General features: G+C 49.6%; 1 protein-coding gene across 1 annotated transcript in view; it reads right to left on the reverse strand.

Moving 5' to 3' along the window:
• The window catches only part of GCN1 (GCN1 activator of EIF2AK4), a 74,126-nt gene that overhangs the window by 33,313 nt on the left and 25,171 nt on the right, over positions 1–15,642 (reverse strand). Inside the window, exons 15-28 of the mRNA XM_008272306.4 lie at positions 14,711–14,863; positions 12,423–12,515; positions 9,178–9,253; positions 8,868–9,027; positions 7,929–8,118; positions 7,707–7,831; positions 6,941–7,119; positions 6,549–6,642; positions 4,660–4,773; positions 4,342–4,540; positions 3,055–3,210; positions 2,463–2,644; positions 1,567–1,647; positions 1,117–1,260 (exon numbers count right to left, since the gene is read on the reverse strand). Of these exons, the coding sequence (XP_008270528.1) occupies positions 1,117–1,260; positions 1,567–1,647; positions 2,463–2,644; positions 3,055–3,210; positions 4,342–4,540; positions 4,660–4,773; positions 6,549–6,642; positions 6,941–7,119; positions 7,707–7,831; positions 7,929–8,118; positions 8,868–9,027; positions 9,178–9,253; positions 12,423–12,515; positions 14,711–14,863 (1,946 nt within the window). The remainder of the gene's footprint in view (positions 1–1,116; positions 1,261–1,566; positions 1,648–2,462; positions 2,645–3,054; positions 3,211–4,341; positions 4,541–4,659; positions 4,774–6,548; positions 6,643–6,940; positions 7,120–7,706; positions 7,832–7,928; positions 8,119–8,867; positions 9,028–9,177; positions 9,254–12,422; positions 12,516–14,710; positions 14,864–15,642) is intronic.

Here is a 15,642-nt window from a genome sequence, read left to right on the forward strand (position 1 = left end):
CTGGGAGTAGATTGGACTGTGTGAAGTAGGACCTTTCAGAAGAGCCTCTTACCTGCCTCCTCACCCACCCCTCACTGTGGCTATATTTAAAGTTAAACCAATAAAAATCAACTCTGAGTTCCTCAGTAGTATCAGCCACATTTCAGGTGCTCAGTACTCACACATGACAAGCACAGATATAACATATTGCCATCAATGTAGAAAATGTCACCAGATGGCACTGGTGTAGGCACTGCTGTGAATCAGCTCAATTGCCTGCCCGCTCAGATCTCCTCAAACTGCTTTATGAATTGAGGCTGTGTGATGGTACAATTTTTTTAATGTAAAACTTAAAAATGTATGGGGCTAGCCTTGTGGCACAGTGGATTAAGCCACTTCCTATGACACCAGCACCCCATATAGAAGCATCAGTCCCAGTCTTGGCTTCTCCATTTTAGAACCAATTCCTGGATAAAGTGCCTGGGAAAGCAGCAGCAGGAGACTCAAGTACGTGGGTCCTGCCACCCATGTGGGAGACCCAGATGGAGTTCTAGGCTCCTGGCTTTGGCCTAACCCAGACCCAGCTATTGAGGCCATTTGAGGAGTGAATCAGAAAATGGAAGATCTCACTCCTTCTGTCACCTCTGCCTTTCAAATAAATAATTAATTCCTTAAACAAACAAAACAACAAAAAATTTATCTCTAAATAAACAAGATAGACAAAACCAGAAAAAGTACAATCTCTTTGTTGAATAAATTTTTAGGAAAAATTTATCACATTGCTATCTATCATCTTTTACATTTTTATTAAGAAAATGCACTGGCGCCTATACGGTATGCTGGCGCTGCAAGCAGTGGCTTGACCAGCTATGCCACAGTGCCTGACTCCAAGTGGATTCTTTAGGAATGATCCAAAGCCAACAAGAGGGGCCAACACTGTGGTGCAGTAGGTTAAGCCTCCACCTATGGCGCTGGCATCCCATATGGGTGCCAGTTTCCTGATTTTTAGGACCCCCCAAAACACCCCCATAATCTCTTCTCTTTGTCTCTAGGACCTCCCATTAGAGTGAGAGACATCCTCCTAAAGCACAGAGTGATAAGGCACGCAGCAGTGGCCCCACCAGAGTGGATACACACCCGGAGTGAAGTCTCCCGCACGCTGGCACAGGGGGACTGCAAGGCACTGAGCAGCACATCCACCTCCTCCTGCTCTGCAAAGGCACAGCCCTCCTCACCACTGCTGCTGGCACACAGGGTAGTCAGAGTGTCTGATGCCAGGACCTAGAGAAGACATTGACCCACTGGGTTCAGCTTGACCAAAGATGTATTACTGTGGGGCCAAACAACAGAATGAGGGAGATTTGAATGGAGACCATCCACCCCCAAAGCCCTTCTAGTGCAAAGACCCCCAGCTCCCAACCAGGCTCAGTGTTGGACTCCAGTAAAATCCCTCACTAGCCAAGAACATTCAGGCTGGCTCTCAAAAGCAGTCCTTCTTCCCAAGTCCGAAAGTGAGAGCTGAGAGAGACATGGAACCTGAGATCAAGGTCACGAGTCACAGCAACAGCCAACTGAAAACCAGATCACCTGTAGGCGGGGTGAGCCTGTCCCAATCACCCACGTCAGAAGACGCAGCATGGCCACACGCGGCAGCAACTCCGGGCCATTCTAGGAAGAACAGCAGAAAAGTAAGGATGAGGCTGTGGGGAAGGTCTGTAACCAGCCTGGTGGCCAGTCAAGTGGCATCCTCCTCCCCACAGAAAAACATTCTGGGCCATACAACTGACTCCACTGCCGAAATCTCATTAAGTTTACAATAAAGTCTACAGGCGCTAACCCCAGGCAACTGTTATCCTCAGAAGCTACAAATAAATAAATTCTGAAATGTGCCTGAAATTCACAGAGAATAGAGATGAAACATAAACAGTTGAAGAGGTACTCAGCTTTACCCAAAGATATTTCATTCTTTCACCCATCACTGGCAACATCAAATACTACCTGAGGTTGAATTAAGTTTGGAGAAAAGGGAACTCTTAAGAGATAGAAGAGATCAGAATATGCCACACAACCTAGCAATCCCACATCCAACATCTGTCCTAGCAATGCTCACATCCAGGTGTGTAAGGGGCATGTCCAAACAACATCGGAGCGGTGTTCAAAACAGGACAAAGTCAGAAACCACCCAGAACAGCCATCAATAGGGACAGTTAAGTAAAACATGCTGTAGGATCTCATGTGACCTGGGATGTCAATTAGGCAGGTCCACACACACTGACCTATCTGGAGGATCTCATCCTAGGAAAGAAATAGCAGGACCCTTTTTTGCATTAAAAAACCCACAATACCACATGTGTAGCAGCCATAGGTATAGACACATACTCTCTACTTCCCCAGCTAGAACTGCTCATACGTCAGCAAGCATCACAAGCCCTGCCTCCCTGATTCCCCTCAGGCCAATGGGAGTGCAGAGCTTCCCTGCCAACCTCATCCACACGCCCAGGCGGGGTGCCAGGGGAGGCCCTCAGCTGGGCATGGACGGTAAGGATCTGAAGAATCTGGGCCATTCGCTCCTCCTCCTCTTCACTGTGGTGGGGCATCTCAGTCAGCACCATCTTCAGCAACGGGAAGACTAAGGAGAAGGCTGGCGCAGACAAAGGTGCGGCATCTGTGGATGCAAGAAGCAGGTGTGATCCTGCAGGCGGGGCAGTGCCCCAGGCTGAGACTGGAAGCCCCTGCAAAACCTCCAAGCACATGGTACAACAACAGGGACGACAGCTGCTGGCTCAATGATAAAGCCAATCCTGCTTCTGCTCTACAAACGCCCAGAGGTCAAAACAGAAGCAGATGCCAGTGACAAAAGGTAAACCCTCAATGTGGTGTCAGTCTTGGTCAAAGAATATCAAGATTGCACTTAAAATCTTTCATTGGTTCCAAAGCTCCCATTTTTTAGATGATGAAACCAAAGCCAGAGAGGGAAGGAACTGGTCACAGACTCAGGAAACCCCAGATGATGTTGCTACATTTCCCACACTGGTGTAGACCGCCTCATGCCCATGGTCCCGTGCCATCCCTTACCTGGCTCGCCCTTGCCCACCCTGCTGGTGATGGTATGGGTGTGCAGCAGCGTCACGGCCCTCTTCACAGCCACTGACAGATCTTCCTGGCACCAGGACTTATCCAGAGCACACTCTGGCTTCAGTAGGCGCAGAGTCACATGGCTTACCAAAGTGCCTGTGACAAAGAGAAGAGACCTGGCAGGGGATGACTCAAACAAAGACACTGAATGTGGCCCAGGCACAAAAAGTGACCCAGTGCAGAGGAGCCTGGTCCCTCCCTTAACTTAATAACCTCTTCTGCTCTGCCAAAATGTCTTCAACCTAATTTCTCACTCAATTTTCAGGACAGCTACCTATCACAGGTAGGCAGGTGGGGAGCTCCTCCTTTTGACACTCAAGAAATTGTAAATGGGGCAGGCATTTGGCATCGCTGTTAAGCTGCTGCTTGAGACACTCACATTCCATTTCGGAGTGCTTGGGTTCAAGTCCCAGCTCCACTTCTGATTCCAGCTTCCTACTGACATGCACCCTGGAAGGCAGCAGGTGATAACTGAAATACCTGGGGCCTCGTAACCCAGAGTGACCTGGGTTGAGTTCTTGGCTCCTGCCTTTGGCCTAGCCCAGCCTGGCTGTTGCAGGCATTTGAAGAGTGAACTGAAAGATGGAAGACCTCTGTCTACCTTTCAAATAAGTGTAAATGCTTAATTTTCTTTAAAGTTTTTTTATTTATTTGAGAGGCAGAGTTATATATATAAAGAGGGAGAGACAGAGAGAGGTCTTCCATCTGCTGGTTTACTCCCCAAACAGCCACAATGACCAGAGCTGGGTCAATCCAAAGCCAGGAGCCAGGTGCTTTTTCCTGGTCTCCCAAGTGCGTACAGGTGCCCAAGCACTTGGGCCATCTTCCAGTGCTTTCCCAGGCCATTAGCAGAGAGCTGGATCAGAAGTGGAAGAGCCAGGACTTGAACCAGTACCCATATGGGATGCTGGTGCCATAGGCAGTTTAACCTACTATGCCACAGTGCCAGCTCCAGTACATAATTTGTTTCATTAAAAACAAAAGCTGCCACAGAAAGCTCAGACACTATCATCTAAAACGTGGTCCCCAGAGTGAAAGCAAAAGGGAGAAGAGGAAGCACTGTGTTGGGCCTAAAAGCATATCCAGCTTCAGGTTCCCAAGGTTGTTTCCACATGAAAGCAAAACCCAGCAGCAGAGGTCACCAAGTCCCCCCTACACTCAAGGACATCCCTGCCCACCTCCCAAACTGCCCCAGTCCTTCCCCATGGCCAAGAAACAAGGACTAACCCAAAGCCTTGAGCCTAGGGGGCATCACACAGGCAGCCAAAGCCAGGAAAGGGTTCTTGATCCTGGGAGCAGCCAGGGGAGATTTCAGCAAGGGCAGGAAAGAGTCAACCAACACCGGAATGTACTGGGTCAGGCCCGATGGGTTCTTGGCCAGGATGGTGTCCAACAGTGCTAGCGCGGTCTCCAGTTCCCCGTCCAGCTGCAAGCAGAGCGGCCCAGGAGGCAAGTCAGCAGGGCCCTGCTCCAGGACACTGAGGAGCAGGCCGGGGCTGCTCAGGACTCTTGCAGCATGGGCCCATCAGGGTGGCAGCCACTAACCTCCTGAAGCCGCCTCCGGATCTGTGCCTCCTTGTCCAGCTGGACCTGCAGCATCTCCTTCTGCTTGCTTGTAAGCTGGACCTCCTCTTTTATGCCTTTCTTCTTCTTTATCTCCTGAAGGGTTAGGGTTAGCAAACCAATTCCATCGCCATGGAACAGACCACCCTCCCTACCAGGGCAAGGTGAGCCTGCTTCCACCAAAAGCACCATGCCAGTGCTAAGTGTGTGACTTGGGCCCCCAAACTCAGCATGGGACCTCCTCTAGCCCCACGAAGTCCACAGCCATCTGGTTTCTTCAGAATGGAGGCCAGAATAGAGAGGCAATTTTTCACTGGATTCTCCATAATAAAAGCAAAGAGGGCTTTTTATGTTACAGAAAGAAAACTCAGGGCCACTGTTGTGGTAGAGCAGGTTAAGCCAGTGCCTATGACACCAGCATCCCATATGGGCACTAGTTCATGTCCCTGCTAATGGCCTTGGAAAAGCAGCAGAAAATGGCCCAAATGTTTGAGTCCCTGCCACCCAGGGGCTGGAAGAAGCTCATGGATTCAGCCATTGTGGCCATCTCAGGGAGTGATCCAGTGGATAGAAGACCTCCCTCTGTCTCTGCCTCTCTCTGAAACTGACTTTCAGATAAATAAATAAATATTAAAAAAAATAGAGAGAGAGAGAGAAAGAGAAAAACTTCTGCGAGTCAGCACTGTAGCATAGCGGGGTAAAGCCACTGCCTGCAGTGCCGGCATACTACATAGATGCCAGTTCATGTCATGGCTGCTCCACTTCCAATCCAGCTCCCTCCCGGTATGCCTGGGAAAGCAGTGGAGGATGATGCAAGTCCTTGGGCCCCTGCACCCACATTGGAGACCAGGAGAAAGCTCCTGGCTCCTGGCTTCAGACTGGCCCAGCTCCAGCCATTGTAGCCATTTGGGGAGTGAGCAAGCAGATGGAAGATCTCTCTCTCTGGGTCTGCCTCTGCTTCTGCCTCGCTGTACCTCTGCCTTTTAGATAAATAAATGAATCCTTGAAACAAAATGAAAAACTTCCTCAATATACGTGAGCCTCCTCTCCTGCTCTAACCACAATACAGCCTGAAGCCTGGGAAAGGCCTGCTGAGGCGGACTGAGATAACAAGGCAGAGAAATCACTCACTCATTCAGTATTTATTGAGCACTTAGGTTGTGCCAAGCACTGTTCTAGATACTAAGGATATCATGAATAGATGAGGTCCCTGCCCTCCCAAAGCAAAAAATTTGGTGGGCAAAGATAGACAATAAACAAGTAAACAAATACCTAAACAAGATGATTTAGGATAGGACAAATCATAAAAGAAATGAGTATAATGTGCAGTCACCAGAAAGAGAGGTGAGGATGTGCTCTGGATAGACAGGGTGCCACCTCTGTAAGAAGGGCACACACAAGAGCCAGGCTCACAAGGACCGGAGGGAAGAACTGAGACTCACAAGAAACCCCACGCTCGCTCTCTCCTGTCAGAACCAGCTCTCTGCAAAGCTGAATGCACCAACCGAGCCAGGATTCCCCAGACCCTCTGTCTACTGCGCCAGACCCTGTCTGCTACTGCATGTAAAGACAGATCCCAGTCTTCACGGAACTCAGGGCACAGACACAGAATCAAGCATTACTTAGCAGGGAAAACGTACAAATTGCTGTCAGCACTTAACAGAGAGAAACCTGTTTTCTTTGAGTAGGGGGTAAAAGAAGTTATAGAGAAAAAAATAAATGGCATGACTGGAGGACCAGGACTGCCTGGGGGGCAGCAGCACGCCACAGGCCTCAGGTGACCTAAGGGGACGGCCTGTGTGGAGAGCTGAGCCGGCCCTAGCCCACCAAGTTCAGCAGCATCCTCACAGGAGACACCTCTTCAAACTCACCTCCTTCAGCTCCAGCTCGATGATCTGTTCCTTGAAGGAGTATGCTTTGTTCTCCCGCTTCATATTGGCCTTTTTGATGCTGTCCTGCTGGGCACTGAGAAACCAGAGCAGGTGATAAGCCAGCTTGCAAAGAGCAGCCAGGTCCTTCAGCCTCCCACAGTCATGAAACCCCAGCTAGCTTTTAAGTACCGCACACCAGCAAAGCACTGGACACTCGACACATTCTGGGATCCAGAACCTGAGCACCAGGCCTGGAACACAGGAGGCACTTGTCAGTGAATGGACAACAACTCCTCCCAACCACCCTACAAAGGAGGCGAGTCTCCATCTCACAAGCACGAAAGCTAGGGCTTGGGAAGGAGAGGCAACTGAGTCCACGAGTCGGGTCTCACCTCTGGATGATGGATTTGTCATACAGCTCCCCGGCAGGAGTCTGCATGATGGCAAACTCCTCCCGTGTCACCAGACAAAGTGCGGGATTCTGCACAGAGGCAGTGATGGTGCTGATGAGCTGCGGGAGGACCCGGTCCGGGGACAGGATGGAAAGGGAGCCCATGGCATTCATGGAAGACTGTCAGACAAATGCAGACATGGTCAGTGTGTATCAGGGAAGGTCCCATCATGCCAAAGTGCCATGGCAGGGTAGACAGCTATGGTTTGTGCCTCCCTTACTTGGCAAGCATTCACCCCTCTGTCCAGTAATAGCACCCCGATTTTGAAGGACACACTTCCCACATCCTCAATCCCAAATGAGGGACAATGAGACCCACGCCAGTCAACATTATTAGGCTTTCCTCAATGGAGCTAATGGGGCACAGGGTGAAGCATGGAGCTCTGGCAGCTATCTTGTTACCAGGAAGGGGCAGACTGAGAACAGAGCCCACATCATGGAGAGCAGAGCCAAGAGACAGACAGATCATACAGAGGAAGAGGGACACCGTGACAATGTCCAATGAGCAACACTGGAGTCTCCGCAGCCAGCGTAAGTCACATTCTTGGACTTTGCAGGTAAATGAAACAGTAAATTCCTTTTTGTGCTTAAACCAGTTTGCATTTTCTGTTTGTACCAAGGGTACCTACACCTGCTTCTTTGATTCCTCTCTTCATGCAAGTAGGGAAGGCAGGTCAGCCCAACAAGAGGCCAGAACCAGCAATCACCTGATTCAGGGGACTCTGTGTGGTGATCCTGGGAATGATCTGATCCAAGTGCCTGGTGATGAAGGCTTCAGGATCAATCTTCATCCTGGCAAGAAGTGCTGGCCACAGTCCCGACTGCACTGCCACTGAAAGGGAGCGAGGCTCTTTGAGGTCATCTGCCCAACATGCTGTCACCCTGCCCAACAGAGCCCTGCCTCTCCTATACCCACCACAGCCACCAACCTAAAGAGGGGTGGTGGGAGATGATCAGCATCTCCCGGGCCAGCTGTTCAGTGTTGGTGACATCGCCCTTGAGCCCTGGAACCCCTGAGATGACACACAGAGCCTCCTGCAGGACCCGTGGAGGCACGTAGGCCTTGCCTGCCTCAGTCACTTCCCCAGCATCAGTCACCAGAGCCTCCAAGGGCAGCACCTATGTGGAAACAAAACATGAGCCCCTACTGCTCAGAGCTCTTTCCATGCTGGAAACAGAAGACAAAGATGCCAGGGACACAGTGTCTCTCGCCCACGTTGCTGTGTTCCCAGCTGGAATAAAGCCTCATGCACAGCCGCCTGCCCGGGGACCTGCAGGCTGTCAGATGTGCCAGACCTGTGACCACGCACCTAAAAAACCTACAGGGGAAAGGAAGGTAATGGAAACTGGCCCAGGCACCCAGCACAAGACTACCAGCTCCTCAAGCAGGCTTAGAGGAAGGGAAGCACTGAACCATGGCATGGAGAGCACTGAAGGAGTCAGGCCCATGGGGTCTACTCTTAATTCTTCCTCCCCCTGGCTGGAAGGCCCTGTATAGATCATTTCAGCTCCCAGGACCCAGGACAACATATTTAAAAAAAAGGGGGGGGGGGGTGATAATAAGCCCTATCCACCAGAAGGGAGAATGGGTTTAAAATGTTTTAAACACATTAAGGTTTTTTTCAATTACTCAAGAATTAAAAGGTTGAGCTGCATGTCCAAAGGCATGGGAAGAAAAAGCCCCTGAAAAGGAGTTATATATAAGATGTCACCAGTGCTCAAGGGCAGGGAGAAGAGCTTGAGTCATAGAGAACAGCCCAGGAGTAACCCCACCCAACACCAAAAAAACCACAAAGCACCCCAGGGGGTAAGTAGGGGGGAGCCAAGCAGGTCTGAGAGTCACACTTCTGGAGCCCAGCCACCTTCACCTTGTGAGAACTCAGGACGGCCTTCAGCTCCTCCAGGAGTCCATAGGCTAGCTTAAAGCCACCGAGAGAGGACAGCAGCTTCCGAACCGTCTGCTGCGCCTGCCTGCGGACGTGCCAGGTACGGCTCAGGAGCACAGCCACCAAGGCCCGGTGGTACTGCCTGCAAGCACAGGGACAGTTGTCCTGCGGGAGGCTGTAAACCAGAGTTTTCTACAGCCAAACCTTTAGGCTTCTAAACACCAATGTCTCAGGCTTCTGTTAGGGTTCCCTGCATTGGGCCCAAGGGATAAGGTAAGCAAGCCTCACTTACTGAACTTTGTTGCCGGTGAGTCTCTGCGGGTGGTCAAGGAAAAGTCTCTCTGTCAAATGCAACACACTGCACAGTGCTGGGAGGGGAAACAGTGGAAGTGTTTTTAAAATAGGCCAAGTGCACCCACAGGCACGCGCACACACACACAGAACTGCAATGAACTGGAAAATATCAAAATGTAATTGTGATTAACACTGGATGTGAAATTATAGGTCACTTTTATTTCCTTCTTTTTTGCTTCTTATACACATATATTTTGGAATAAGGAAAAGTATATGCTTTCTAATAAAAAATTAGAGGTGCAGGCATCTAGTGTAACAGTTAAGCTGCCACTTGGGATAACTACATCCCCTATCAGTGTCTGGTTTGAGTCCCACCTCTGCTTCTCATTCCACTTTTTCTTTCTGGTAATTGATCGATTTATGTATTTGAAAGGCAAAGTCAAAGAGAAAGAGACGGGGCCTGCGCGCCGGCCATTGGAGGGTGAACCAACGGCAAAGGAAGACCTTTCTTTCTGTCTCTCTCTCTGTCCACTCTGCCTGTCAAAAAAAAAAAAAAAAAAAAAAAAAAAGGGACAGGGCCAGTGTTGCAATGCAGTGGGCTAAGCCTCCGCCAGTGGCACTAGAATCCATATGGGCGCCGATTCAAGTCCCAGTTACTCCTCTTCCGATCCAGCTCTCTGCTATGGCCTGGGAAGGCAGTGGAAGATGGCCCCACTGCTGGGGCCCCTCCTGCACCTGCATGGGAAGGCCCACAGGAGACTCCTGGCTTCTGCCTTCAGATTGGCTCAACTCCAGCCACTGCAGCCATCTAGGGAGTGAACCAGCAAATGGAAGACCTTTCTCTCTTCTCTTGCCCTTAATAACTCTACTTCTCAAATAAATAAATAAAATCTTAAGTAAGAGAGAGAAAGGCAGAAAGAGATCTTCCATCTGCTGGTTTACTTCTCCAAATGCCCACAATGGTCAGGGCTCAGCCAGGCCAAAGCCAAGAGGCCTCGAGTTCCATCCAGGTCCCCCACATGGGTAGCAGGGGCCCAAGCACTCGGGTCATCTTCTGCTGTTTTCCCAGAAACACCAAAAGGGAGCTGGATCAGAAGCAGAGCAGCCAGGACATGAAATGGCACTCTGACATGGGATGCCAGCGTTAGGAGCAGAGGCTTCACCCGTTATACCCAACACTGGCCCTACTTCCACTTTCCCTAACACAGACCCTGAGAGTCAGTGCTGATGGCCCAAATGTGGAAGGCATGGACCAGACTCCTGGCTTTGCCTGGCCCACTGCTGACTGTTGCAGGCATTTGGGGAGTGAATTAGCAGATGGAAGATCCTTCAAATAGGATTAAAATGTACAGAAAAATGAAGTTTTAAGAATGGCAGGAGTGGGCATTTAACCTAGCAGTGAAGATGCTCGCATCCCTAACAGAGGGCTTGGGTTCAATTCTCAGCTCCTGACTCCAGTTTCTCACCAGTGCAGACCCGGAAGGCAGCAGCGATGCCTCAACTAGTTGAGTTCCTATCACCCACATGGGACATTTGCATGGAGGTTGCCGCTTAGGCCTGTCCCAGTCATGACCACTGCAGGCATTTGAGGAGTGAATCAGTGGATGAGAACTTCATTTCCCTGTCATATCTCTCTCTCTTTTTTTTTTTTTTTTGACAGGCAGAGTGGATAGTGAGAGAGAGAGAGACAGAGAGAAAGGTCTTCCTTTTGCCATTGGTTCACCCTTCAATGGCCGCCACGGCTGGCGGGCTGCGGTCGGCGCACCACGCTGATCTGAAGGCAGGAGCCAGGTACTTATCCTGGTCTCCCATGGGGTGCAGGGCCCAAGCACTTGGGCCATCCTCCACTGCACTCCCTGGCCACAGCAGAGAGCTGGCCTGGAAGAGGGGCAACCGGGACAGAATCCGGTGCCCTGACCGGGACTAGAACCCGGTGTGCCGGCGCCGCAAGGTAGAGGATTAGCTTAGTGAGCCGCGGCGCCGGCTTCTGTCATATCTCTTTTAAAAAATTTATGTATTTATTTATTGGAAAGGTAGAGTTAGAGAGAGAAGGAGAGACACACAGAGAGAGCTTCCATCCACTGGTTTACTTCCCAAATGGCTGCAACAATCAGGATTGGGTCAGGCCAAAGCCAGGAGCCAGGAGCTTCTTCCAGATCTCCCACGTAGGTGGCAAGAGCCCAAGGACCTGAGCCATCTTCTGCTATTTTCCCAGGTACACTGGCAGGTGGCTGCATTGAAAGTAGAGCAGGGGCTGCCACTGTGGCGCAGCAGGTTAAAGCCCTGGCCTGAAGTGCCGGCATTCCATATAGGTGCCGGTTCTAGTTCTGGCTGCTCCACTTCCGATCCAGCTCTCTGCTGTGGCCTGGGAAAGCAGTAGAAGATGGCCCAAGTCCTTGAGCTCCTGCACCCATGTGGGAGACCCGGAGGAAGCTCCTGGCTCTTGGCTTCAGATCAGCACAGCTCTGCCCATTGAGGCCATCTGAGGAGTGAACCAGTAGATGGAAGACCTCTCTCCCTGTCTCTACCTTTCTCTGTAACTCTTTCAAATAAAATAAATCTTTTTTTAAAAAAAGTGGAGAAGCCACCACTTGAACTGGTGCCAAATGGGATGCTGGCACTATAGGCAGCAGCTTAACCTGCTGCACCACAGTGCTGGACCCTCTCTGTCACATCTCTCTCTGCCTCTCAAGTAAAAACTTAAAAAAAGGAAAAGAAACCAACAAACCAGAAAGTGACTAACAAATCTGTCCTTTAATAAGTTGTTGTGATCTGTGAGTCAAAAGACTTCAAATCATCAATTAGTGGCAGACACCTCTAAGGCAACACTGAATTTTAAGCATACATTTAAAGATAAACTGTTCCTTTTCTGCCAGGATAGCAACCAGTAGTTTTGTGTCTCTTGATGGGAGAATAGAGCCTGCCACGCTCTAGCAGAGCTTCTCAGCTCCTCCTAACATAAGGAAATGTCTGAGACAGCAGCAATTACCCAATCAGCTATAATCACAGCCCTACAAGCATCTCCACAAATTTCCCCAGTTCCCACCATTTCCTGAGCCTTTTAAAACACCCCCACAGGAATGAATTTATTCCTACAACAGAAAGATAGGCTGTTAAGCAGATCACTGTAGCCCAGGCTTGGCAGAGCTGACTGCTCAGACAGCAGGCAGCAGGAAAGGGTTCTCGCTGAAGGCCTGCTAGAGACGTGGCCCCAGTTTCGAGTCTAAGAGGTCAGAAACTCACCATCCTCTGAGGCCATAAGCAGGAATTTCTCAGAAGTGAATATCTGCTTCTTCTCATCCATAATCAGCTGCCAGAAACTGCTCAGTTTGGTCTCTGTAAGAAAACACAAGGTCACCGCACAATATAGCTCACCGGTCCCCAGTGCCCTCCATCCTGATGCCGCTGGGGCAGACTTTGCTGACACTCTGCTCTGCAGCAGGCAGAAGTGCTCCTCAGGCAGAGATGGCTGCTCTCCTGTTTAGAGCACGAATCTCAGCCCTTTGGCTATCACATGCTAGATGAAAACCTTTAGTGGTTCGCTGCTTAGGCAAGCTCCTTCTCATTTGGAATTCTCACCTACCCCAGACACCAAGCTGGAATTCTGAGGTTCACACACTGAGGTTTTCCCGGCCCTTCCCTGAAAGAGACTGGTTGGACTGCTTCAAATGCTTCTCCCCTTATGAAGCCGTTCGTAACACTCATCACTCCAAACTAAAAGCAATCACTCCTAAATTGCTCTAAAGCAAGCATTGGTCTAGTGGTTAAGACACCTGTGTCCCATACTGGATTGCCTGGGTTTGATTCCCACTGCCAGCTTCCTGCTAATGCAGACCCAGGGAGGTAGCAGGTGATGTTTCAAGTACTCAGGGCCCTGCCACCCACGTAGGAGACCTGGACTGAGATCTTGGCTCCTGGTGCTAGCCCTAGGCCCAGCCCTGGGCACTGTGGACATTGATGGAGTGAACCAATAGATGGGAACACTCTGTCTCAATCTCTCTGCTCAAATTTAAAAAAAATAAAATTAAAAATTGCCCAGGGCTGGCACTGTGGTATAAGCATTCCATATGAGTGCCGGTTTGAGTCCCAGCTGCTCCCCTTTCAATCCAGCTCTCTGCTATGGCCTGGGAAAGCAGTGTAGGATGGCCAAAGTCCTTGGGCCCCTGCACCCACAGGGAGACCCAAAGGAGACTCCTGGCTCCTGACTACAGATCAGCACAGCTCTATTCATTGCAGCCAACTGGGGAGTGAACCAACAGATGAAGACTTTCTCTCTCTCTCTCTCTGCCTCTCCTTCTCTCTGTGTGTAACTGACTTTCAAATAAATAAATCTTTTTTAAAAATTGCTCTAACTCCACTATATTGTATTAAATCACAGATGTAAATGTAATTTTGCACCTCCTCGCTCCTACTGTAAAGTAAGCACTCTAACATGTACTGAAGTGACATCAGTTTCAGTTCTGCATACCCCCGGGTAGCCCAAGGCACTGGCATATACACAGTGGGTACATAATAATGTAAGAAAGCTGACTTCAGGCCGACACCACGGCTCACTAGGCTAATCCTCCACCTGTGGCGCCGGTACCCCGGGTTCTAGTTCCAGTTGGGGCACCGGATTCTGTCCTGGTTGCTCCTTTTCCAGCCCAGCTCTCTACTGTGGCCCGGGAGGGTAGTGGAGGATGACCCAAGTTCTTGGGCCCTGCATCTGCATGGAAGACCAGGAGGAAGCACCTGGCTCCTGGCTTCAGATCGGCGCAGTGCGCCGGCCATAGCAACCATTTGGGGGGTGAACCAACGGAAGAAAGACCTTTCTCTGTCTAACTCTGCCTGTCCAAATAAAAAAAAAAAAAAAAAAGAATTTAAAAGCTCTTTTGTTGTACTGATTCTGAGCCATTTTCAAGATAGGTACAGGGGGCCATTGCTGTGGCGTAGAGGGTAAAGCCACCGCCTGCAGTGCCAGCATCCCATGGGGTGCCCATTCAAGTCCTGGCTGCTCTACTTCCAATCCAGCTCTCTGCTATGGGCTGGGAAAGCAATAGAAGATGGCCCAAGTTCTTGGGCCCCTGCACCCATATGGGAAACCTGGAAGAAGCTCCTGGCTCCTGGCTTCAGATTGGTGCAGCTACGGCCGTTGCAGACATTTGGGGAGTGAACCAGTGGATAGAAGACACCTCTCTCTCTCTCTCTCTCTCTCTGCCTCTGCCTTTCTGTAAATCTGCCTTTCAAATAAATAAATAAATCTTAAAAACAAAAAAACAAAACAAAACAAAAAAAACCATCCCCAATACTGAACCCAGGTCAGTCTGCAAATCATCTACAAAACCATACCCCAGAGCAACAGCACACAGGACAGTGACAAGAATCTTCTAGGTGAATTCTCACTGCCCAGTATGCCCTGAGGCTCATCCCTACAGATGACTGGTTGAGCCAGTGCAGGAAGGGCCTTGCTGGTCCTAAACATCACAGTGCTCCTCCCAAGGACTCAACAAGGCCTCTGTCTGCTACCATGCTGGACATCTCCAGACTCTTACCTGCTTGTGCATCAGCTACCGAAAGCTTTGAGAGCAGTAAGGCTGCAGCAACCCCCTCAGTGACTGTAGGAACCTGAGTGCTTTGGGAGGCGGCCTTCTCCACTGTCTGGATGAGCAAGGGTAGTAAGTCCAGAGCCTGCAGAAGTGTGTCACCTGTGGAGAGAGGACACCTGATCCATAGGGTGACAAGATTACTGGAGAAAGAAATAATCCACCCAAGTAGGAACAAGCTGACCAAACTCTTCAGTTAATTTTTCAAGTATGTCAAAGAAGCAGAGTTAGAATCTAGGGTTAAATCTTACAACCATAATCCAACAGTCCAGTTACTGATTTGATAGATAAGAAACATAGAGGTTAAGTGAGTAGCCCAATGTCACATAGCTGGTTAAGGCAGGTAATACCAATCTAAAGCCTATCCATTTCTATCTGGTAATCTTCCCCCATACCAGATAATCTCTGGACCCAAAATCCAAAACAGGAACCAAACTGCTAATCTATGAACTAAACCCATAAAAAAAAATAGCAGGAATCTAACTACTAAATCGGTACATCAGACCATTTCACAACAAAACCATTATTCTGGATAACGTCATGGATTTGAACCCAAGAAAGGCTATACTAAAAGTTTCTTTATAATTTTTTAAAAGAAAAGTCGCTTAAGCTGAAGAGGATTAGGTTAAACCAAATCTCTGCCATCTAAAACCAAGGTTGGGCAACATGGCAAACATACAAACTGACATATGATTACATAGACCGTTTTTAATTAGGGTATGCGCTCACTCTGTGCCCAAGGTAGCTGACAATGTGTGAACTGTACATTTCCACCCACAGAAAATCTACGCCTTCAATCAGTACTATTTGTGGCTTTGTGTAAACCTCACAAACCACTGCACAGGGATGACCTACAACTCTAGGCCTGGAGAGAGGTTCCA

The sequence above is a fragment of the Oryctolagus cuniculus genome, chromosome 21, assembly GCF_051225735.1.
Source record: "Oryctolagus cuniculus isolate XC-2025 breed Fujian yellow rabbit chromosome 21, ASM5122573v1, whole genome shotgun sequence".
Classification (NCBI taxonomy): domain Eukaryota; kingdom Metazoa; phylum Chordata; class Mammalia; order Lagomorpha; family Leporidae; genus Oryctolagus; species Oryctolagus cuniculus.